Genomic DNA, 24,567 nt, shown 5'->3' with positions numbered 1-24,567 from the left:
GTTGTGTATATGCAACCTAGAAAGGATTTAATAAAAGTCTACTGCCCTACAATGGCAAAAAGAAGCAAGTGCAAAGTAGTTTATTTCTCAAAGTACTCTGTCCCTGCTTTCTTGCCGCACCGTATGCCTGGAACAGGCTGCCTGAATCAATACGTCATGCTCCATCCCTAGAAGTATTCAAATCCAAGCTAAAAGCCCACTTATTTGAAACTGCTTTCAACTCTTCTACTCACTACTGCCTGATACCTATACCCACTGCATCATATGGTCTACCATAATCTCCTCAACCATGAGATATCCTGTCTAATTAGATTATTAGCTCTCCTGAGCAGGGACTGTCTATTGAATGTTAAATGTACAGCGCTGCGTACACCTTTCAATGCTATAGAAATGATAAATAGGAGTAGTAGTCATGTTATATTTTACCATGCTTTGTTAACTACCATATATTTTGCTCTATAAAACTCACCTGACCATAAGAAGCATCTACCTGTAGAGGAGGAAAAACTATGAAAAAAAATCTGAACCAAATCTGTCCCACCGTCCTACCCCCCCCCCCTGGTGGTCAAGTGGTAGACCAGGGCAGGTCTAGTGGCAGGCAGGATCCCACCATCGGTACTTTTTTTTTTTTTTTTTAATTCCAGCGGTCCAGCGCTGTATCGGCAGGAGCTTTCCAAGCTCCTGCCCCTCCCTCGCTGGATGGCTGCCTCCAAATCTTCATTATCTTGCGGCAGGCACGAGCTTTTTGCACTCCTGCCTGGTCCTGCGCCGCTCCCTGAATGGCTGCCATCAGGGAGCAGTGCAGGGCCAGACAGGAGCACGAAAAGCTCACACCTGCCTTGTGCGCCGCAAGATGAGGACTCGGAGGCGGATATCCAGTGAGGGAGGGGCAGGATACAGTGCTGGACTGCCAGAATTAAAAAAGGTACCAAGGGGGGGGAGAGGGATGTTATGTTTGCTCCCTTAGAAGTACCTTCATTTCCACCCACTTTTTTAGGGAAAAAAGTGAATCTCAAGGAGCAAAAAATACGGTATGTTTTGCCATCTCTGTCAGACAATGTTCTGCCATGCCACATTTGCTATCACCTCCTATAAATACACTTTAATATGTATGTAAACTTGTAACCTGTTCTGGGCTCTCCTGGGAGGACGGGATATAAAACCAAATAAATAAAGCAAGCAAGCTAGCTGGAAAATATGAGAAATAGCCACACAAACTAGTTACCTTTTAAGAGCAAATTATGAGATCTTGAAAAAATATGGAATCCATCAAAGGTTCAAGAAAGCAGCGCGGGACCAGGCAGGTGCTCGAAAAGCTCGCACCTGCCTTGTGCGCCGCTCTGCCACTAGAGATCAGCAGCCGTTAAGCAAGGTAGGGGGTGCAGAAAGTGCACTGGACTGCTGGGATTAAAAAAAGGTACCGGGGGGGGGGAGGGTTGTTGTTATATTTGCTCCATAAGATGCACCCTTATTTCCACCCATTTTTTTGGAGCGAAAAGTATGGTATTTTGTTTTATTGTTTAGGCATTACTGGGCGGGTGGGGGGAGAAGATGGAGATTTTAGTTTAATTTTAGAAAGAGGAAGCCTTTTTTTAGTAAATAGAGCTGTAATAAGTGTGAATTCATTTATATCCATATTCAATGGGAAATATTGCTTGCCTCTATAAAAGCTCATATTATGCTTGCAATGTAATATGAAACCTTCCAGAAAATTTAACATAAGAAACACACACATTTTCTAAAATATATAGCTACTAGCTTTAGTTACACCCCAACTATCTACCACAATAAAAAAGCAAAATGTATTTTCTATTATTGTGTTTTCCAGAGAAGTTAATATTTTGTTCATTTTACAACATTCAGATTATATACCTTTTTCTTTACTCAAATTTCACACTATGAAACCTTTTTATTAAGCTGTGGTAGGCGCTGGGGCTTAATACAGCAAAAAATGACCTAATATGGGATATGTAGATAACAAAAGAATGCTTTAGCTACTGCTAACCATACTGCAATTTCTTTTTCTTAGAGGAGACACATTAATGGGTATGGATGTGCTAATCAGCTAGCATGCTGACATCACCACCACACTAACTAGTTAGCATGTTAGTTAACACAAGAGCTCTCAGCACTTCCGAAACAGGAGGCAGTAAGGGCTCCCACAGTATTTTGTTTTGTCAATGGCTGCAAGTTAACATTAGCATACAGCCATTTAGTCAAGCAATAGGAAAAAGACCTTGTTGACAATCATGCTAAAAATAAGCTTAGCACATGGGAAAGTCATGCCTAAAGCCACACTAAGCCCAATTCTTAATGTAACTTGGTAAAAGAATCCCTATGTTTTAAGGATTATTTAAAGTTAACTTTAAAAAAATGTTGATATATAAAATGGCAGCAGCAGAAATTGTTGGAAGCTGACAAGAGTAACTTGTTAGAAATATGGATGCAGGTTAGCTAAAAAGAAAAACCAATTACTGTTAACTTGTACCACCTGACAAGAATGCCTTTGAATGAGAGGATGAAAAACATGACAAATAAAGTCAAATGAAATTAAACTCAATGAGGTTCCAAATGCCCTACATTTAAGTTTTATAAATGAATTTTTATTAACATCCTCAAACACTTCCATATTCTCCCACCCACAAACCACTTCCCCCTTTTCCCAAAATACCCTCAAATGATTTCTCTCCATCTCACACACAATTCCACAAACATGTAGTTGCCCAACATTGTTTTGAGAACGCCCTTTGCTTACAAAGCTGCTGTAATATTACAAAGAAAAGTTTTTACAGGACAAAATTTTGCTACTTTGAATTTAACAAATTACTAAAAACCAGATGAATCACAGAAAATGTAAACAAGCTAAAACCAAACAGTTTATAATAGTACTGTATATAGGGCTTTTCTGTTAATCAACTCATAACTAAACCTAAAATGTAATTGCTATATTGCTTAAAGCCACCTGTAGGAAAACCAACCTCCATGTTACAGAACTCTCTGCATTCAGCAAACACTAAACTAGAGGGTTATTAGAAATGTCTTAACACACTTTAAAGTATAATTTCTAAGAATAAAAATGTTACTCTATACTTTAATCCACTTCTTCAATAGTTGGTCCTCCAGAGCTTCCTGAACCGGATGCTCCACCAGGTGGGTCTCCAGCTTGATACAGTTTGGTTATTATGGGGTTGCACAATTTCTCAAGCTCCTTCTGCTTATGCTCAAACTCCTCTTTCTCTGCCATTTGATTTCTATCCAGCCAGCCGATAACTTCATGACATTTGTCAAGAATTTTGTTTTTATCTTGGTCGTTGATTTTTCCTTTAAGCTTTTCATCCTCTACTGTCTGCTTCATGTTATAAGTATATGACTCCAAGGCGTTTTTAGCTCCTACTCTACCCCGATTTTCTTCATCCTCAGACTTGTACTTCTCAGCTTCGTTCACCATTCTATCAATGTCCTCTTTGCTTAGGCGGCCCTTGTCATTTGTGATGGTGATCTTGTTCTCCTTGCCGGTGCTTTTATCAACTGCAGTAACATTCAGAATACCATTTGCATCAATGTCAAAAGTAACATCTATCTTCGGTACACCTCGTGGAGCTGGTGGAATGCCAGTCAAGTCAAACTTGCCCAACAGATTGTTGTCTTTGGTCATAGATCGCTCTCCTTCATACACCTGTACAAGTACACTGGTCTGATTATCAGTATAGGTGGTGAAGATCTGGGTTTGTTTGGTCGGAATGGTGGTATTTCGCTTGATCAATACAGTCATCACCCCGCCAGCTGTCTCGATGCCAAGAGATAGAGGGGTCACATCTAAAAGCAACAGATCTTGTACATTTTCCGATTTATCACCAATCAAAATAGCAGCTTGGACGGCAGCACCATAAGCAACGGCTTCATCTGGGTTAATACTCTTATTTAGCTCCTTACCATTGAAGAAGTCTTGCAATGCTTTCTGGATTTTGGGAATTCTTGTCGATCCTCCCACCAGTACAATCTCCTTTACCTGGCCTTTGTCCATTTTGGCATCGCGCAGAGCCTTTTCAACAGGATCCAGGGTTCCTCTGAAGAGGTCCGCATTAAGCTCTTCAAAGCGGGCCCTGGTGATGGAGGTGTAATAGTCCACGCCTTCATAGAGGGAGTCGATCTCGACGCTGGCCTGGGTACTGGAGGACAGGGTCCTTTTGGCTCGCTCGCAGGCGGTGCGCAGGCGCCTCACGGCCCTCTTGTTCTGACTGATGTCCTTCTTGTGCTTGCGCTTGAACTCCTCCACGAAGTGGTTGACCATGCGGTTGTCAAAGTCCTCCCCGCCCAAGTGCGTGTCCCCCGCCGTGGACTTCACCTCGAAGATGCCGTCTTCGATAGTGAGGATGGAGACGTCGAACGTGCCCCCTCCCAGATCGAAGATCAGCACGTTTTTCTCCCCGGCGCCGGTGCCTTTCTTGTCCAGCCCGTAAGCGATGGCCGCGGCGGTGGGCTCATTGATGATCCTCAGCACGTTGAGGCCAGCTATGGTGCCCGCGTCTTTGGTCGCCTGCCTCTGGGAGTCGTTGAAATAGGCCGGCACCGTGACCACCGCATTGGGCACCTTCTTCCCCAGGTACGCCTCGGCGATCTCTTTCATTTTGGTGAGCACCATAGAGGAGATTTCCTCGGGGAAGAAGGTCTTCGTCTCCGCCTTGTACTCCACCTGGACTTTGGGCTTCCCGCCCTCGTTCACCACGGTGAAGGGCCAGTGCTTCATGTCCGTCTGCACGGTCGGGTCGTCGAACTTGCGCCCGATGAGCCTCTTGGCGTCGAAGATGGTGTTGGTGGGGTTCATGGCGACCTGGTTCTTGGCCGCGTCGCCGATCAGCCGCTCCGTGTCCGTGAAAGCCACGTAGCTCGGGGTGGTGCGGTTGCCCTGGTCGTTGGCGATGATTTCCACTTTGCTATGCTGGAAGACTCCAACGCAGGAGTAGGTGGTGCCCAAATCGATGCCGATAGCTGGCCCCTTGACCGACATCGTCCTCGTTTGAGTCTACCACGCGCCCTGTCCTTGAGAAGCGCCGGGAGCCAGAACTCGGAGGCGAAGAGACGGCGTCGCGCCCGCTTCGCCTCAGACTTTTATAGAAGCCGTCTCCCGCCCTCGCCTCGAACTTGCCAGAGACTTTATCGCGGGCCAACCAACCGTCTTCTGCCGCTCCCGGAAGGGCAGCCCGACTCCCAAAAACAGTCTTGGCGGGCCTCCCGGATGAAAGCGGCACGCCCCCCCTTCCTCACCAAACTCCTGAGGGCCTGAAGCGCGGCGGGAAAACGGCGGAGCGATAAGGCGGTTCCGTTAAGCACGTACACGCAGAACAATCTCCTACAACTATGTTAGAAATCCTTCCGCGGGATTCACAAACGGACGCTAAATAAGAGGGGGGGGGGAGAAAAAAAAATCCTATCAGCAACCGTCACCGCGTCCAGCATTTAATTATTGTAGTTAGGGGTTTCCCAATGACGTAGATGATTGCTGCGAGTACGGTAGCTAGCCAATAGCGTGCAGCCCTGAGGCGAGGGGGGGATGGGAATCCGGAGGAGTTAGTGGCTTGGTTCGCGAGGTAATTTTTACTTCAGTTAGGCGCCAGGCCGTTGAGTTTACAGTATTATGAATTTACCCTTATTTGGTTGCGCTGGGAAATAAAAAAAATGTGCTGCGTAATGTTTGAAGCAGAGCAAATAGCCAAAAGAAGTTTCCACCCAGAGGTGGCAGCTTTGCACTGGCTTGAGGCTGCTCAATTTTTTTTTCCTGCAGATCTGGCCGGTACAAGAGTGTTCTCCAGCTTGGGAAGGGTGGAATTTATGACCTTAATGCCCGCCGGCTGGGGTGCAGCCGACCCGCCCAGCTTAAAAGCTTCCCAGCACTTGTGTTTATGCGAGACCGAGCTGCCTGAAGTAGAACACAAACGGGCTTCTTCTGAAAACGTTAACCAGCGAGAGGAAATAACCGTTGCATTACTAACCTTATATGCCATTTATTTAAAGACGGAAATAATACGAATGGCGTTAAGACTGGTATTTCTGTTATTCCTGGGTGAATTCCATGCAAGCTGCGAAGGGCCGCTGGAAAGTTCTCAGTCCAACCGAATCGTTCTAAATGTTAAAAGATTGAAAAAAATCAGTGCTACCTGCAGTCCCTCTTGGGATCCACAGACTGACAACTGAAAACCATGAAATCCATACCACATAGCTTACCTCAACGCTGACTCTTCCTCCCACTCATCCACCTTCAACATTTTCTCTTATTAAAAGCTACCCAAGATAACTTTTTAAAATCCTCTGTTTAGTTTGTTGTTCTTTATGCAAGAAATTCAGAATCACTTTTCTTGCCACATTTCTTTTTGGACTTCAGCTAGCCTTTACTGGTTTTCAACTGGTCAAGACAGCCATAATAAGTAATTTATGCACTGATTGCTTTGACTGTTTAATCCTGTGTATTTCAACTTATTTCTTTACAGTGTTTCCTTGGATATCAGTTATAATCAAAATGAATGACTGACAAAATCAGTTAAAGCTAAAATGAGTTTTAAAAAAAACCCTCTGTTTTGCTATAGACATGTTTGGTTTTCATGTTGCTCCCATTTTGGAGGCAGTGCTCACACTTATTATATGTGCTATTACAAAATTACTGGGCAATCTCTTTAAGTTTTGAAATGATAGATGAGAGTGTAATGGTTAGAGCTACAGCCTCAGCCCCCTGAGGTAGTAGGTTCAAACCCCGCACTGCTCCTTGAGACCTTGGGCAAGTTATTTAATCCTCCACTGCCCCTGGTACTTTAGATAGAGTGTGAACATCACCTGGACAGATAGGGAAAGTGATTGAAGTACATGTATGTTAACCATTTTGAGTGTGATTGTAAAACTACAAAAAAGGTGGTATACAAATCCCCCCCCTATTTTCAACATAAGGATAGTCATAGCTGCCAGTGTTATATAGTAACAAGTATATGTAATTAGTTGTTGTACTTAAGTAAAAGTTATGTTACTTGTAAAGAAGTACAGGATAATATTTTTTACTTCTACTGAAGTAATACTTTCACCAATTTTCACCACAGTACTTTTATGGATCACCAACAAAGATGTTGGTGATCATATAAACCCAGAGTTGTCCCTGGAAGGCAAGATTACCAGACAGAAACTGACCTATTTTGGACATGTGATGAGGGTGAATTCACTAGAAAAGGAGGTGCTACTCTGAATGGTCAGTGGTAAAGGGAAGCAGGGGAGACCAAAGGCCCGTTGGTTGGATACTACCAAGAATGACATAGGAATGAACATCAAGTAATTTTGCAGTTAAAAGTAAGATGTAAACCAGTGGTCTCAAACTTGCGGCCCACCAGGTACTATTTTGAGGCCCTCGGTTTGTTTATCATAATCACAAAAGTAAAATAAAACAGTTTCTTGATCATATGTCTCTTTAGCTATAAATCACAATATTATTATTAAGACTTAGCCAAAAGGAAAGATTTATAAACTATAAAGAGTTTTACCTCATGCAAAATTGTCATTTCTTTAATAAGACATTAACTATTTTTTCTGAGGCCCTCCAAGTACCTACAAATCCAAAATGTGGCCCTGCAAAGGGTTTGAGTTGGAGACCACTAATGTAAATGAAAGTTCCTCCATAAATCAAATCAAACAGCAAAACCTGGAACAGGAGGGGTCTTTTATTCTTTTTATGGGGCAAGTATTTTTCGTGTGTAACATAAGCAAAATATCTGTGCCATGGAAAAAAAATTAATAAAAAAAACAGAGGGACCTGTAAAAAACCCCAGCAGACTTGTCGGTAATACAGTTACCGACAGGCCTGCAGCAGTCAGGTTTTAGGATAAAACCAGTAAAACCTGATTCAAAATAGCCAAGCAAATGTTAGTGAATCAGTCACTTGGTTATTTTGCATGGGGTTTTAATAATTTGCATGGATCAGATCGGACAACAAGTGGTGGGCCGTTTAATCAATCAGATGGGTAGCAGTGTTGATCGCTGACTTTAGTGAATCTAGCCCTAAGTGTATAGCCCTCGATGGAGATTACATTGTTTAACTTGCATTTTTACAAAATGTTTCAAACTACCCTTGTACAGATGTTAATTTCAGTGGAATTCCCAGGAATTTTTAGTTTTTATTTAATGTTTCTAAATGTAGAAATATTAAAGAGCTTTGTTAGTATAATTTTTCTCAAAAGACTATTCAGACTTGCATAGTAATTGCTTGGTGTTCCTACAAAATTGGTCAAAAGCACACATGTGTTTTGGAATTTAAATTGTTTTTCTATGAGAACAGCAGAATTCAGAGTATTATATGACATGCTACTGCCCGCTCTGACCCATTGCATGTCACATGCTACTGTTTTTGAAGACAGAATGTTCACTTGGAACCCATTCCTAACTGGTATTCTTACAATGGCAGGAAGGGACAAAGCACCCATTGTTTGGAACTATAGCCATAGTTACAAACAAAATACACTGCATTTAGGCTTGGATGATTGGATGGTTTCCCAAATACCAAACAAAGATATATTTGGCTGATAACCATTTTCATTTTTTCAAAGCATCCCAGCATTTGAAATTCTACCAGAAAACCACACTAGGAGGAAAATATCTCAGCATTTTGTGAATCTGCTGTTTCTAAGTTAATATAGGAACAAAGAGGAATGTCTTCCATTATGGAAGAATTATTTTCTCAAATTCTAATTAATTCTTTGTTAATCCACTTGAATTTGTGGACATGAGAGCCAACAAAATTTATATGATAATTGATGAACCTTTGGTCTGTCTCAGTATGGCAACTCTTATGATTCCTGTTTATTGGACTGACTAGCTTTTTGGCAGCTGTAATTCTGTCATCAGGTGAAAATGGAATGAGCAAAATAAAGGATTATTTTCTCTGGCTGTACAAGTAATCCAGATTACATTATAAAAGTGGCGACAAAGAGGATGGATGGGGAGCAAAATTATGTATTAAAAATGTTGAGACTTCTAGCATTGTGCTTAGTAATGGCTGAGGGAACCTGTGTCCCTAATAAGTTTTTTTATGTTTACTTTGAAATGCCTGATCATTTTAATTCTGAACTTCTTAATTCTTTGGCCTTCCTCGTCTTTATTATGTTATCTTGGGTCTGTGAAGGTTTCTTCTTGCTTTTAATGTTTGTTTTGCCAAACTAGAAAACCAGAGAAAAATCATGAAAGACTAAAGCCTACAGTTTCCTGCAGCAATTTTGCAAATTCTAGGTCAATTGTTTAAATTATTTCCAGTTTTTGAAATTCCACCATTCTTGGGGATGTCATGGCAATTTATAATAGGTCCAAGGCTAAAGTCTGGTAATACAAAACAATGGCTAATAGAAATATTGGACCATACTCAGGGGAAATTTGAATAGAATGTTTACAACCAGGATAAAGCAATAACTAGAGACAGATTTAGGAGGTCTGTTAACAACAACAAAAGAAAAACCTGTCTTCCTAGGTTAAAGTAAAGAACTAGCTTTAAATAATATGGCACGTTTCTTAAATTTGAATATATCTCCCTACTAAGGGACCCTTCTACTAAAGTGTCCTGAAATCTGGGTTTAGTGCATGCTAATATGAGACTTTTACCATGTGCTAAACCCAGATTTACTGCAACACTTTTTTAGGGCATTTTCTCTGTTTTGATTTTCAGGTTGAGTGTTAACACTGGGTACAAGGAAAAAGTTAATGTGGAAGCACTTACCATCTTCTTTTGCAATAGCACATTTTCCACACACTAAACACGCATTATGGAACAGATTCTATAAATAGTGCTGGAAGTTCGGTGCCTAGATTGGCACACCTAGCAGATTTAGGTGTCTAACTTAATTTGACTTGATCAGTACCATTAAAAAAACAATTAAAAAAATTAATTTGCCTACATTGATGTACCTACTGGTGAGTAGACATGATTAAGGATAGGTTCAGGGTGGAGTTTGGGTATAGATTGACTTAGGCGCCAAGAAAATCCTGACCTAAATGGAAATGCACCTAAGGATTCAGTGCCTATGACTCCCCTAGGTGTGAGTCTATAAACAGCACCTAGCGGTTAATTGACAACTGTGCCAAATTGCACCTAGGAGTTCGATGCCGTTTATAGAATCAGGCTTAATGTGGTTTAGTAGAAGGGTCTTTGGGAGTCAATATTCAACAGGGTTTAAATAGGCAGGAGACACTCCTGCCCATTCAATGGGCTGACACCTAACTGTATAATATAGTAACATAGTAAATGACAGCAGATAAAGACCTGAATAGTCCACCCAGTCTACCCAAACATATATGCTCCATAAATTAATCATTTAAATGGTCCTTTTTCTTAGCTATTTCTGGGCCGTAGCCCTGCACGGTAGTGTGCTTAGGTTCTATCTACTGGAGTCTCCGTCAAAGCTCACTCCAGCCCATCTTAACCATCCTGGCCATCGAAGCCCTCCCCAGCCCATCCTCAACCGAATGTCCTTATACGGGACACAGACTGGAAGTCTGCCCAGTACCAGCCTTAGTTCCTCCAATATATGCCATTATTTTCTGATTTGAGATTGTCTGTGTTCATCCCACGCTCTTTTGAACTGTGTCATCATTTTCCTCTCCCCCCACCTCCCTTGGAAGCGCATTCCATGCATCAACCACCCTCTCCGTAAAGAAGAATTTCCTAACATTATTCTTGAGTCTACCACCATGGTGGTTAGTGCCGGGGTAGTCAAGGGGAAGACTCAGGGAGGCACAGGCTTTATTCATTGCCTTGGGTGAATCTCTTCATAAAGGTGGTTAAAAAATAAATATGCATGTATATTCAGTGTCGATATCCGCATAATGAAGAGAGCAGATGAGACCACACAAAAGGAAGTCCTATCCTTACCCACTTAGCTATATGGGTGTTAGCACTGAATATTAGCTGGCACCCACATAACTTTCAGGTGGTTGACTGACCCAGATATTCAGTATCATTGGGGTTATGGGCCTAATGGCGTCCGGGCCAATCAGAGCCTTAGACCCCTTCCCAGTGCATCCGGGGAGGGGCCTGAGGCTCTGGCCGAGGTTGTTTAAGGGTGAGAGGGGTTGGAGGCAGGGGTGGTGGTGCTATGTGGCAGTAGGAGAGAATGGGCATCTCTCCCCCTGTTGGGAGGGGTCACTTGGCAGGGGGGGGTCGCCACTGCAGGGGGGGTGTTGTTTGTGGCAGTAGAGAGTGGGCATCTCTCCCGCTGCTGGGGGGGTCACTGCTGCATGGGGAGTGTTGTTTCTGGTGGTAGAGAATGGGCATCTCTCCCGCCCCACTGCTGTGCATGCACCCTTCCTTTTCCCTGTACCTTTTTGACATTCCCCATCGTGAAGTTGCTGCCCACTTCGGTGTCAGCTCACCCTTTGACATGTGGGTCCCGGAAGTGACATCAGAGAGAGCAATGATGCTGACACGGGCAGCCTCATGCAGGGGAAGTAAAAAAAGTACGTGGGAAGGCAAGGGACGGATGCGTGCAGCGAGGAGCAGGGGGGGCGAAGAGGAGGAGGAGTGCCATGCCCTTAGGAAGACCACACCTATGGCGGACTGTACCCCACTTAATATGCCACTGAATGGGGTGGAGGAGATGAAGGGAGAGATGCAACAAAGAGGTAGAAAGGGGTGAGAGGGAGAAATCCTGCATATGGTGGAGGGGAGACATGCATGGAAAAGAGAGAGGAAGAAATGTTGGACATAGGGTGGAGGGCAGGGAGAGATGTATGGAGGAGAGTAGAGAGGTTTGATCCCCAGGGCTCAAGACAGGGAGAGATAGATATGGTAAACAGTGGGGAAATAAACAGAAATGTATATAGCAGTGGAAGGAAAGGTACAGAGATGGAAGATGGATGGTAAGCACAGAGAAAGAAGACAACATCAAATGGGCAAGAGATTCTGGTAAGCAAGTTAACAGAAGACAAACAGAAACCAGAGCCTGGGACCAACATGATTTGAATAATAAAATGACCAGACAACAAAAGATAGGAAAAATTTTATTCTCTGTTTTGAGATTACAATATGTCAGATTTAAAATGTGTATCCTACCAGGGTTGGTGTTAGACAGCAAGCATGAGCTAGGACCTAAGAGGAAAAGTCTTTTTTTTATTTTGTTTACACCACAGCGCTGGTGTGCGGTTGTAGATGTTATAACCCTATGCAATGTTATAACACGGTGAATGTTAAACTGTAACTCATTCTGAACTCTCTGAGGGGGACGGGATATAAAATTAAATAAATAAAATTACTAAAAATATTTTTTTATATGGGGAGGGGAGCTAAAAATGATCTTCCCTGGGTGTCACAGGTCCGCCACTGCCCAGATACTTTCTTTCACTAACTTTCCTTCATCCCACACCGTCCTCCTCTCCAAAGAAGCACAATAAACAGAGACAAGAAAGGTTGAAGAAATGCTTTATATCTAGAATGTAAAACAAACATTATGCGATATGCAAAATCATGCCATTTAAGGAAAGTTGCCACAGAGCTTTCTAATTACTGCCACATAACCTTTGAGGTGCTGCAGGAAAGAGCAGACTGACAGTAGCAGGTTCAAGTCCCTTCAAAGTGATGCATTGAACAAAAGAGGCAGGGGTAGGCAGGGACCAAACCAAGTGCTAATAGCATCTTTACTAAATAAAAAGATCAAATTTATTACATGGTCATGTTTCAAAGCATCTTCATTAGGGGTATGAACACTACGTATGTATTTACCAGTATACTAACTATAAATGGGAAAGACTAAACACAATTGTGGATATCCAATTAATGAAGTGATGACTTTAAAGAAACTCTTGTATGTAAGATTTAAACTTGGGAAATTTGACTGAAGTATAACAGGTTCTATAACTCCTGATTAAAGTGCACAGCAGAAACCTTGAAACATAATCGAGAAGTGATGGCCAACAGAGGGGAGTAGCCTAACAGAGCAACAGACTGAGAAGCAGGGACGCAAGGTTCAGATTTCACTGCTGCTTAACCCTCCTTTGCATTCCTTTGGGGAAAGGAAAAGATGTACCATATCTGAATTTAAGAACATTAGCCGTGCCTCTGCTGGGTCAGACCTGAGGTTCATCATGCCCAGCAGTTTGCTCACGCAGCAGCCCATCAGGTCCTGGACCTGTATACTAGCCCTCTATCTATACCCTTCTTAACTTACTTTGAATTGCCTGAAAAATGCATGAGTTAAATCTAAATCCCTTTGCCCCATTTTCTGTAAAAGTGAATCATGTAAGTGATATAACAGCACTTTATATGGTAACCTGCCCTAAGTCACATATTATTTAGTGAAGAAGCCCCAAAGGAAAGAATGGAACCATATAGTAACTAATGCACATATTAGCAATGCAGGTTAATGCATGTTTGTCAGTAGCTCTGCTGGAGCATAATTAACCAAGGGAGTGTGTTAATTGAAATGAGTCAGACATCTTTAATTTCTTGCCTTCGAGCATGTTCAGTTTCTTACACCCAGATTTAGATGCCACTAATGTCAGGAATTAAGTTGATCAGGTCAAAGAATTTTTCTTACTGGCGGGAGCAATTACTTCCAAACCTCGTCTATGTGCTCAATGTACGTATTGTTATGAACAGCACAGCTACACATTTTCAAACAGAGCAGCTACAATCTTCATATAGGATATAATCTTCAGAAGCCTCAGTGGTGACTAGTTTCACATGAACCACTCTGCCCGTGATACACTGAACTCTTCATAGGCTTCAAATATTGTTTAATTAAATACTCATGAAACACACATTTAAAAAAAAAAAATCTTTCACAGTAATCCATATCCAAAAAGGTACTTAGCTTGAAAAAAATGTCTCTTATTAGACTTGGTCACAAGGATAGTGCTGGTGAAGGTTCACAACTACAACATAAGCTAGGTAAACCATACACGGGAGGAAAAAGCCTCAGACAAGGGCCCTCCCATGGGAAGGGATAAAACGCGGACCTCGCGGATCTAAAATCGCACATCCTTAAAAATCCGAGGTCCGTGCATTGACAAGTCTACCTTCGCTTTCCCTGCAGCTCAGCTCAGGCCCCCGGCTCCCTCATGGATCTGAACTGCACGTCACATCCTTAAAAATACGAAGTCCGCGCCACTTTTAGTCTCTGGCTCTGACAGAACTCTATGATAATTTAACTCTGATGGATCCTAGCATAGGGAGGGAAAAGCATTAGGATCCGTCAGTTAAATTGTCATAGAGTTCTGTCAGAGCCAGAGAATAAAAGTGGTGCAGACCTCGGATTTTTAAGGATGTGATGTGAAGTTCAGATCCGTGAGGACCGCGAGGGAGCTGGGGGCCTGAGCTGAGCTGCAGGGAAAGCGAAGGCGGACTTGTCAATGCACGGACCTCGGATTTTTAAGGACGTGTGGTTTTAGATCCGTGAGGTCTGTAAGGTCCTTGAGGTCCGCGTTTTACCCCTTCCCCCCCTCCCACCACCACAATAGTGGTATAAGGTGATCAGGCAGAGAACCTCATAGGCATAATAAACCTCCCATGGGGCATCTCAAAAGCTCTGTGCAGTATAGTGCAAACAAAAAACAGAACTGTGGTCAACATGGTTTAAGTAACATAAACTCAAACTTATCTTAAAGCTCAATCGGAACGGTGTCCCGTTTTGAAAGCTCCTGTTTGGATTGGTCACAGCCTGAGGCAGCTATATGTGAAATGCTGGCCACCGTTGGTGTTCTGATTGAGCTTTAAGTTTATGTTACATTCTGATTTAAATACCACCAGAGTCTTTAAATTAATGCAAATGTCCAGCAGCTTTTGCTATCCATTTCATTTAGGTCTTCTATTCAGCAGGCCTAAACTAAATGTATAAATTCTGTACAGTGGATGAATAATGTGTGGCAGTGGTGCAATCAGATCTAAGAGAGAGCCCAAAGTTAACAAAGATGGGTAATAGGCATGCAGGGCTGAGGAGTGCTAGCAGGATTCAGAAGCTCAATGGTGGCGATGCAGCTGCCGAGATGGAGCAGGCCTGGCCCTTCAGATAGGTACAGCCACATTGCAAAAAACAGGCAGCAACAGCGGAGGATCAGAGAGAGGACTGCTGATTCTGATGCTGTGATCACCCCCAAAGATGTGCAGACTGTGAAACTGAGGTTTTAAGGAGGCAGATCCTCACATCTGCACTGCCACAATCACTTAAATAATGCAGCAGCCAGTGATTGAGGGCTGAGAAAGGGCTGCTGGCACAGCAGTGCCCCAGAACAGGAGCCAGATGACAGTTTGCTGAGATATGCTACCCCCATCTCTTGAATGGCAGAGAAAGGCAATGAAACCAAATACCCCGCGCCATCAGTCCCAACCTGTGCTGTGACTACAAAACTCACTGACTGGCATGTATAACGCTGATCCGATAATCCTGCAGCTGTTCCTGTTGCCTAAAAAAAGCACAAACTAACAAAAAAGTCTCTTTGAAAATCAAACACCTCACAAAAATTCCTCACCACAATTATTATAGCAAAGGCTAATCCAGAGCTCAATAATCAACATATATAAATATGTTATAAAATGAGGAGGAATCAGAGAATGTGTGCTCACCAGCACATACTTAAAGACAAATGGAGCAATGGACTCAAGCGCTATCCTACGAGACCCCATTTCACCCTTTCATCAGGGATCTATCAGTGTCTAAGTTCCATTGGTCCACACATTAGATAAGTTTATGTTTGTTTCATTTTCACTGTTTTTTCTTTTGATTGCTTTTTCACTGAGATTTTGTACTTTTCATGGATGAACTTTCAAAGTTCATATAAGCATTTTACATTATTTGAGGAGCTATATGACGTGCAATGTGTGACAAAATAAGCTAATTGCTCCATTTGGTTTTAAGTATGTGCTGGTGAACACACAATATTCAATTCCTTCTCATTTTATAACTGTGGTAGACTAGCCTGGTTTGGCAGGTTAGCCTGGCTTACTAGGAGCAATTAGCACACAAACACCTTTCACAGAAACAAAAACACTTTTCTTTATTGTTTGCCTCACACCAATCAAAGAACATAGCCATGGCTTACCTCAGCCAGCTGCTACAGGCATAGGTCTGTTTTCCCAAGGCCTGCCTCTGCCCATATCTAGGGAAAACTTGAGAGTTCCTCTTTCTCCCTCGGGGACCTCTCTAGAATGAACCTAGTCTGGGTAGAAATGCCTCTCTCCCGTGAGTCCCGCCCCTGTCACTCAGCACTGAGCCCCAAAGTTCAGGATATTCTGTGACATGTAATCTATTCTCTTTCTGCTTAGTGTCCCCTGCTGCCCGGAATATAATATTTGCATGGGGGAGGGAAACCCCTTAATCTGTCACAATAACATATTTATATATGCTAATCATTGAGCTCTGAGTTAGCTTATTCCAGAATAATTGTGGTGAGGATGTTTTCCGAGGCATTTGATTTTTAGAGAGACTTTTTTTTGGTAGTGTGTGATTGCTGCTCTCTTTTTGTCCATTTGTTAAGTGGATTATGCCTAGAAAAGCACAGCATCTAACTGGCCCACCAGTCTGCTCTTCCTCATAAGTAGTATTGGGCGGAGGGACTGTGCCTTTCCAGACCCACCTGTAGCTACACACTTGCCACTTTTGGCATATCATTCTCTTTTTGCCCCTTCACTATACAGGTGGAGAACAAGTCTATAACCTTTGTGCACCTGAATGTTGAAATACTAGATGCATGAAAGGGGGTGTACACATGAGTGGGGCATGGGTGGGGCTCTTATGCATGTAAATTATATGCACCTGTACTTACGAGTATGTCAGCTTGATGGCTGCTGTAACCACAATCGCTTAAAATGTTAGGTATGCCAATACCAGGTTATACTAGTATTCAAAGAAAGAGATCTAGGCATTTAGGGGAAAATTTCTGTAAGAGATGCCTAAATAAATAGGCACCTAATGTTAGTTGCCTAACTTAATTAGTAAATTGGCTTCAATAAAAGATTAGGTTTTTACCTGGATAATCTTGTTTCTGTTAATACACATAGGAGTCTGTATATTAGGTGATCAATCCATGCTCACGAACTGCTTGCAGAAGAGTGTCAATCACATCTTTCAGCTCCTCCTCCTTCACCAGTTCATAGCTCCTTCTTCAGTTTGTACCAAAGCAATCGAGCTCTGCTGTAACAGGAAAAAAAAGAGAAGGGCGGGCATGGGGAACTTCCCCGGAAATAACATACATTTCTGTTCTGCTCTGTAGCTCATGAAAAAGAACAATTATTAGCATGAACTTGCAACATAGGTGTATCAATGAACCAACCAGCTGTGTACAACTAGCACTAACACATAAGGAACTTCAAAGCTCAATAACTCAGTATTTTATTAGTAAGTTAATCATACATGTTCATCCAACTGACAGGAGAACTCTAGTTCCGGATCATAGAGTTGTCCAAAGCAGAAAGCAGGCGAATTGTAGAATGCACAGGGCGAGCTGTATGGACTCCTGTGTATATTAACAGAAACAAGATTATCCAGGTAAAAATCTAATCTTTCATTCTGTTACATATACATGAGTTGTACATTAGGTGATGTACCAAAGCAGTGCCAGACATAAAGGGAAAGACAGATAAGCCTGCCTGCAAGACTAAGGACCCATAAGCAGCATCCTTTTGAGCCGCCATATCCACTCTGTAGAACCTTGTTAAAGTATGGAGAGTGGACCAAGTAGCTGCTGTACAGATCTCTTTGGGTGGAACTGCCTGGGACTCTGCCCATGAAGATACCACATGCCTAAGGCCCCTCCCCTGGCTTTAGGCATCTGAGCTAATCAGGGCCTTAGGCTCCTCTTTGTGTATCCCAGAATGCAACAGGAAGGGGAAGTCCCACCATTTTGGAGTGATGGGCCTGCAAGCAGAAGGGACTGGGCATTCCTCCTGTTGTCATCTTTCTGTACAGGTAGGTATGGGGGTGATTCATGGAGGGGCTGGAGCATCCGGTGGCAGGAGGGAGTGGGCATCCTTCCTGATGATTCTTTCTAAAGTAGGGTGGGAGGGGGGTCAGTCGGTTTGGCAGGGGGAGATTCACGGAGGCAGGAGAGAGTGGGCATCCTTCCTACCAATTTTTATTTAAGTTTATAGAGGGAAGAGGTCCCGGGGGTGGTGATTAGCTCAGCGGGGGTGGTTTGCTTAGGCAGGAGGGAGTAGGCATCTCTCCTGCCTCTACTTTTCTTGCAGGGGTCATCGGGGGGGGAGGGCCTTCTCAACTTATTTTTATGGGGCAGATATTGTGTGTGTGTGACGATGGGTGCCTATAGAAAAAAAATGTAAAAACAGGCAGACCTGTCGATAACATCATTGTTTTTATTGGGTCAGCATTAGTGATCCAATTATGACATACACTGTTAAGCCATCGATCAGATTGCTCATTTTAATATAATTGACCTAATTTTAATAGTAATAAGGTAATTTGCATGCCAGAATCGGAAAATGAGCAACCACGGACTGAGACATTTTCAACATCAGGTTGGCAAATTCCATTGGTCACTAAACCAGTCAAACTGTTTTGCAACCATCGGTGCACAATTGGAGAGTTTTGTGCATCTGGCCCAGTATAAGAAAAAAGCTCTTGGAGGTTGTGTAAACATCACTATCTCTGCTTATCTCAAGATAGGTGTCACAGAGCTGTTGTGGAAACCATTGGTAAAGTTGGAAACATAAAAAGAGGTATTGTTAGAATGACCAATGCAGTGTTAGCTCTGTACTAGTGCAGCCCGATTTACAATTCGAATCGGTTCGTTTTGTAAAAAAATAGACTCACCAATTCAGCCCCGATTCAAGTTTACTCTTTTTTCACCGCCGGCCACCGGTCTCGTTCCAATCTAATGTAACTTCCGGTTTTGCAAAATCAGAAGTTACATCAGAAGAAACGAAAGGATGTGGGAGCGTTGGGGGAGCGAGCAGACCTCGTGCAGCGGACCTCGGAAGCAAAGGGTATTTTTTGCTGGCTCTGGCTCCGCATTTCTCCTCTCTTCCCCACAATTCCACATCCAGTCGAGTAAGTAAATGAACCGGAAATGGGGGGGGGGCTGAGAATCGGCAGGAGGGCTGAGAATCGGCAGGGGGTACTGAGAGTCGGTGGGGGAGGGGGGTCTGAGAATTGGCAAGGGAGGCTGAGAATCATCAGGAGGGCTGAGAATCGGCGGGGGGGGGGGGAAGGCTAAGAATAGGCTGGGGGGCTGATGAGTCTTGGGGGCTGAGGATGGAAGCCAGGGGGGCTGGTGAGTCTTGGGGGCTGGGGATGGAAGCTGAGAATCGGGCAGGGGGGCTGGGGAAGCTGAGAATCGAGCAGGGAGGCTGTGGAAAATTAGAATTGGGCTAGGGAAGCTGAGAATCGGGCTGGGGAAGCTAAGAATTGCGCAGGGGGGCTGGGGAAGCTGAGAATTGAGCAGGGGGGCTGGGGAAAATTTGAATCAGGCTGGGGAAGCTGATAATTGGACACGATGGATAGGGGAAGATGAGAATCGATTTACATGGCAAAAAATCAGTCTCCCGATTCATTGACTGACCCTCCTCCCTAAAGCAGGAGCGGCACGCTGCCTCTTGCTGGCTTGCCACTCCTGCTTTAGAGGGTGAGTGGGGAGGGTCAGTTGGGAAGTGGCTTCTCCACTGGTGTCCGGCTTCCCCGCATCAATTTACCTAATTTCAGCAGCCTGCCCTTCAGAAGATCGCTGGCTCTAGCCATCTTTGCAAGCTGCCATACGTCGTCTGAGTTGTCTTCTCTCTGCTGCGGTCCCGCCCCTTCTCTGACATCTGACGGCAGAGAGAAGACAACTCGGATGACATATAGCAGCTTGCAAAGATCTCTAGAGCCAGCGATCTTCTGCAGGGCAGGCTGCTGAAATTAGGTAAATTGAATACGCAGGCCTTCAGGGGGGTGTAGATGTTCAGGTGAGGGGGCCCTGGTGTAGAAGTACACGGAGGGAGGAAGGGAAGGGGGGTTCAAAGAGACATGCATATGCCGGACTTTGGGGGGAAGAAATAAGGGGTCTAAAAACAGAGGAGAGGGAGAGAGATGGTGAACAATGGGATTTAGGGATGAAAGTTACAGAAAGGGAGAGATGCTGGATGAAAGGGTAGTTGAGAAAAGGTGGATCTGTAGATGGAGATGAAAAAAAGGAAAGATGCCAGACCTCCAAGGGAAGGAAGGGACACGGAAGGGGAGGACAGAGATGGCAGATGGATGGTTAGCATGGAGAAAGAAGAAAGAAGGAGACCCTGGCAAGCAAGCTATCAGAAGACAACCAGAGCCTGGGACCAACAAGATCTGAACAATGACCAGACAACAAAAGGTAGAAAAAATAATTTTATTTTCTGTTTTGTGATTACAATATGTCAGATTTGAAACGTGTATCCTGCCAGAGCTTTTGTTAGACCACAAACGTGAGCTAGGATTTAATAGAGAGGAAAAGTATTTTTTGTTTGTTTATTTTGTTTACACCACAGCATCAGTGTGGTTAGAAGGCAAAGGGGGTGAATAGGCTTTAAAATAAACCCATCTGGATGTTTGAAAAAAACACCCAATTGGGCAGGAAAATCGAACCGAATCGAAAAATCGATTCAGTAGGCTGGATTGAATCAAAAATTTTTTTCCTGACTCGGGCAGTACTACTCTACTAGTCTTTGGTAAGACTAAGACTACATCTACAAAGGAGCATTAATAAGGAGGCAGATCAAAGAAATACCACTATTGTGATGCACAGCTTGCAGCATAAGCCATAAACAGAGAAAATCTGGGATGATAAGCTCTTTAGGAATTAGCTTCTCTGTAGTTATGTCAGCTGTCACTCCAAATGTAGCATAAAGTCAGCCACTGTAAAGCATCATGGCTTTTAGTTTGTTTTCATTAACTACAGTTCATGTGTGTAAAAGCTATTTTGCATTCATTATTTAAATTATATTCTGCCATGAATACTGTGGGTTTAAAAGAGGGATGCAGATTGCAAGGTTCGACAATCCCCAGCTGCCCTCATTGGTTCACATGCACACAACCAAATTTCAGTTTTCAATTTTGGCTTCTGCCAAAACCAAATGATGAGTTTTGGCTGCAGTTTTGTTTTCAGCCAAAAGCTTTCAAACAGTTACGGTAGCAGTTTTAGTCAGCCTCTACTTGCCTTGCACTATCAGTGAAGAGGCATTAGCTAAATCCAAATATATAACAAAATTTAGATACACTTCATTTCACTTAGATCTCCTGGATTGTCTGCCCATATCTTGGGAAAATTTTAAATTTCACAAAGGTTTCCATCCTGCAAAAGTCAGAACTGTTGCAAACATTTCTGCACAATAGTAAATCTGTGGGTCACAATTACAGAAGTACCTTGGTTTACGAGCATAATTCATTCCAGAAGCATGCTCGTAAACCAAAATACTCGTATATCAAAGCGAGTTTCCCCATAGGAAATAATGGAAACTTGCTTTGATACGTTCCCACCTCCCTCCCGAGGCCAGCGGCGCTGCTCCCCCCCACTTGCAAAGACCCCCCTCCACACGAACCGGCACCCCCCGCCCGAACAACTTAAACTTACCCCCCCCACCCGTCTGGCACTGGCACGCAGCCCACAGGACGTGCTGGTGCCGCTAGAAGATCTTCCTGCTTCTGCCGGCCTTGAGCATGCGAGAGGGAGAATTAGAAGTCCTTGAGAATGCGCAGATGCATGCTCAAGGCCAGCAGAAGCAGGAAGATCTTCTAGCGGCTGCGTGCCGGTGCCAGACCGGGGGGGGGTAAGTTTAAGTTGTTCAGGCGGGGGGACCTTTGCGAGCGGGGGGGGGAGCGATACTGGTTATCGGGGGGGGGGGGGGGGGTGCTCGCAAATCGAGTCAACACTAAGTTTGCGAGACACGTTTTACGAGAATATTTTGCTCGTCTTGCAAAACACTCGCAAACCGGGTTACTTGCAAACCGAGGTTTGACTGTATTCCTCAATTCTGTGTTTTGTTTAATCTGGCTGCATGAGAGAAAATAGAAGGATCCAGATATTTGACCAACTATGTGATTCAGTAATTTTAATGAATAGAGGCAAGAGGTTTATAGCCTCTTTGGCTGGGCCCTTGTCAGAAGAAATCCCATACTTGCAAGGGCTGCTGTGCAAGGTGAGGCAAGAATCTAGCCTGGTGCTGTGCCAGGAACCAGAACTGGTGAAGATTTGCCAGAAAATAACAGAATATGGAATCAAACTCCAAATAAGTAAACATGAGAACTCTCAAAGATGAGCAATACCTGGTTTTTAATAATTTGTTTATTTTGAATCATATATAGCAGATGTGTACTTTTCCTAAATAAAATATAAATGCATGCCAACAGCTGTAGTAAATTTGTCTTGCACACAGCACTTATTATATGTGGTTTCTTTTAGATTGGACTCTGGTCTAGATCACATTTTATATTATAAAAGTAGCGAACCTGTAGAGCTTATTTCTCCAAAGCTTCAAGAAAGAGGGAAAGAGACCTTTTTTATAGCACCTGATATTAGTTTAATTATATATTCACATACATTTTTGTTGGCTATCCACCAAATTTTATACTTATCTGTGCTTTTATATGGTAGGACCCAATGCTTATATATACTATGTCGAAGGCAAAGTACTATATAGAGAATCTGCCATCTCTCTAAACACTCTCCTCAAATACATTTCAATAATATAAAATACAGCTGGCTCTCCACAGGTGGAGCTCTAAAGAAAACTACAAATCCGTTAACTGATGTACAGGATTGCAGTTAGCATTTATTTACATTTGGTGCCTTCACAAATCTAAAGATCAGTTCAACAAGATATAATTATAACAATTTAAATTTCAAAAGCAGCAGCTAAAAGCACTTGCTGGATATGACAACTAAAACATTATACAAAAAGAAAAAAAACCTGCAAAAACTTTTTCTACTACAACAAATTGGTGGGAACTACAATTATAATTTCTTCTGGTAAAAACTCAAGCACTATTGGATGATCCTACAGATGGGAAAGGCTATTTTAACCAAACCAGAATAGTGATTTCTACGTATTTTATATTAAATTTAAATGTATGGTGCTCCTAAGTAGCAGTTGATACCTGATAATTTACCAAAGCGGAGAGGGGTGTGTGTGTGTCTGCTGAAAATTAAGGGCTAGATTCACTAAACAAACCGATCGTGTACTGATTGGTTTGCGACCCCTTTGCGACCAGATTTCCCTCCAGCCCGATTCACTAACCTCTCCTGCGATCCGCTTCCAATCCGTGCATGCAAATGAGGGGAAACGCATGCAAAGTAGACAGGCACGCGATTCACCAAAGAAATTTTTGAAACCGACTGGGCTGGCCATATCAACCCAAGAAGCGACTGCTGGGGACCAGTCGCAAACGTCTTTCTGACTCTCTAGCTCCATTGAAGCCCTGCTCTCTGAACGCCCTGTTCGCTGCTGCCCCAAATCTCTCCTGCCTGCCGCCCCGATGCTCTTCCCCCAATCTCTCCTGCCTGCTCTCTCCCAAATCGCCACCCTGCTCGTCCCTGGATCTCTCCTGCCCTTCCCCACACTGCAAGCCCGTGGTTTTAACCCGCGGGTTTAAAGCAGGTTAAAACCATGGGCTCATTGGGCTACAAAAATGTCAAGGCTCAGAGGGGTCTTAGACGCATGCATAGACCATCTACTAGCAAAGATGGTCTGCGCATGTGTCAGGATTGCTCTTCTGCGATCCGCGTGGTTGATTGGGGGGCTTGCCTCCGATCGTCCTAATTAGCTTAAGGACACGTTGTGAATAAGGAGCCCGAACACGGTTCGGACACGGACTGCCAAGGTAAGGTGGGCTTAGTGAATCTAGCCCTAAATCTCTACTTTACTACTAGACTACCATGAATACTTCGGTTTGGCAAGGACTAGCACTCCTGAATAATCAGCACATGCCTGATTTATCTAATTGGAAATCTGAGCCTGACAAACTTTCTACTTCGTTACCTGGCCATACTAGCACTGGAGGTACATAGTAATGTTCAGGTTTGACACTCCTAACTCTATATAGCTTATCTTAGCGATGCCAATTTAACTTAGTTGAATATATAATTTATATACATGAACATGGATCTGCTATTCAAAGGATTTATGCTCTTAACTTTGGGCCCTTTTTACAAAGTCACAGTAGCGAATCCTGCATGGCAAATGCGATACAGCCCATTCAAGTCCTACTGAGTCTTTGCAAGATGGGCCTTTTGAAAGTTACACTCAAATGGGCCTCTTTTGAAAATTTACTAGGACTGAATTGAGTACATTTTAAGTTAAATGTAGGAGCATAAAAAGTGGGTGAGAACAGGACAAATTTAGGGCAGGGAAAAAAAGTTAGGAGCTCAGCACTGATTTTCAGTATTAGGCTTATAAATTAAGTCCAAAAATCTAGGCAAATGATTGGCAAATCTAAATTTATGAGTATAACTTGTAAGCTCCTAAATGTAGATGAATTTCCAGATGAAAATTTATGTTCCTAACTCTAGCTGAAAATAGGTTACAAATTTTGGAGGCTAAGGGGCCCTTTTACTAAAATTTAGGGCACGCTAAACTTTAGTAAAAAGGACCCCTAATTTAGC

The 24,567-nt window shown here is 43.2% G+C and overlaps 1 protein-coding gene across 1 annotated transcript; it reads right to left on the bottom strand.

The window, feature by feature from the left end:
- Positions 1-2,630: 2,630 nt before the first annotated feature.
- Positions 2,631-5,391, bottom strand: HSPA2 (heat shock protein family A (Hsp70) member 2). The gene has a single exon (XM_033951854.1). It carries the CDS (start codon positions 5,006-5,008, stop codon positions 3,092-3,094), a length of 1,917 nt encoding a protein of 638 aa, XP_033807745.1. The 5' UTR covers positions 5,009-5,391; the 3' UTR covers positions 2,631-3,091.
- Between the last annotated feature and the right edge of the window lie 19,176 nt (positions 5,392-24,567).

The sequence above is a fragment of the Geotrypetes seraphini genome, chromosome 7 (assembly GCF_902459505.1).
Source record: "Geotrypetes seraphini chromosome 7, aGeoSer1.1, whole genome shotgun sequence".
NCBI lineage: Eukaryota > Metazoa > Chordata > Amphibia > Gymnophiona > Dermophiidae > Geotrypetes > Geotrypetes seraphini.
This window is presented reverse-complemented; position numbering and strand designations above follow the sequence as displayed.

What these genes read in the sequence shown, in the direction of transcription:
- HSPA2 (XM_033951854.1), bottom strand. Translation starts at nt 5,008, where the DNA reads ATGTCGGTCAAGGGGCCAGCTATCGGCATCGATTTGGGCACCACCTAC.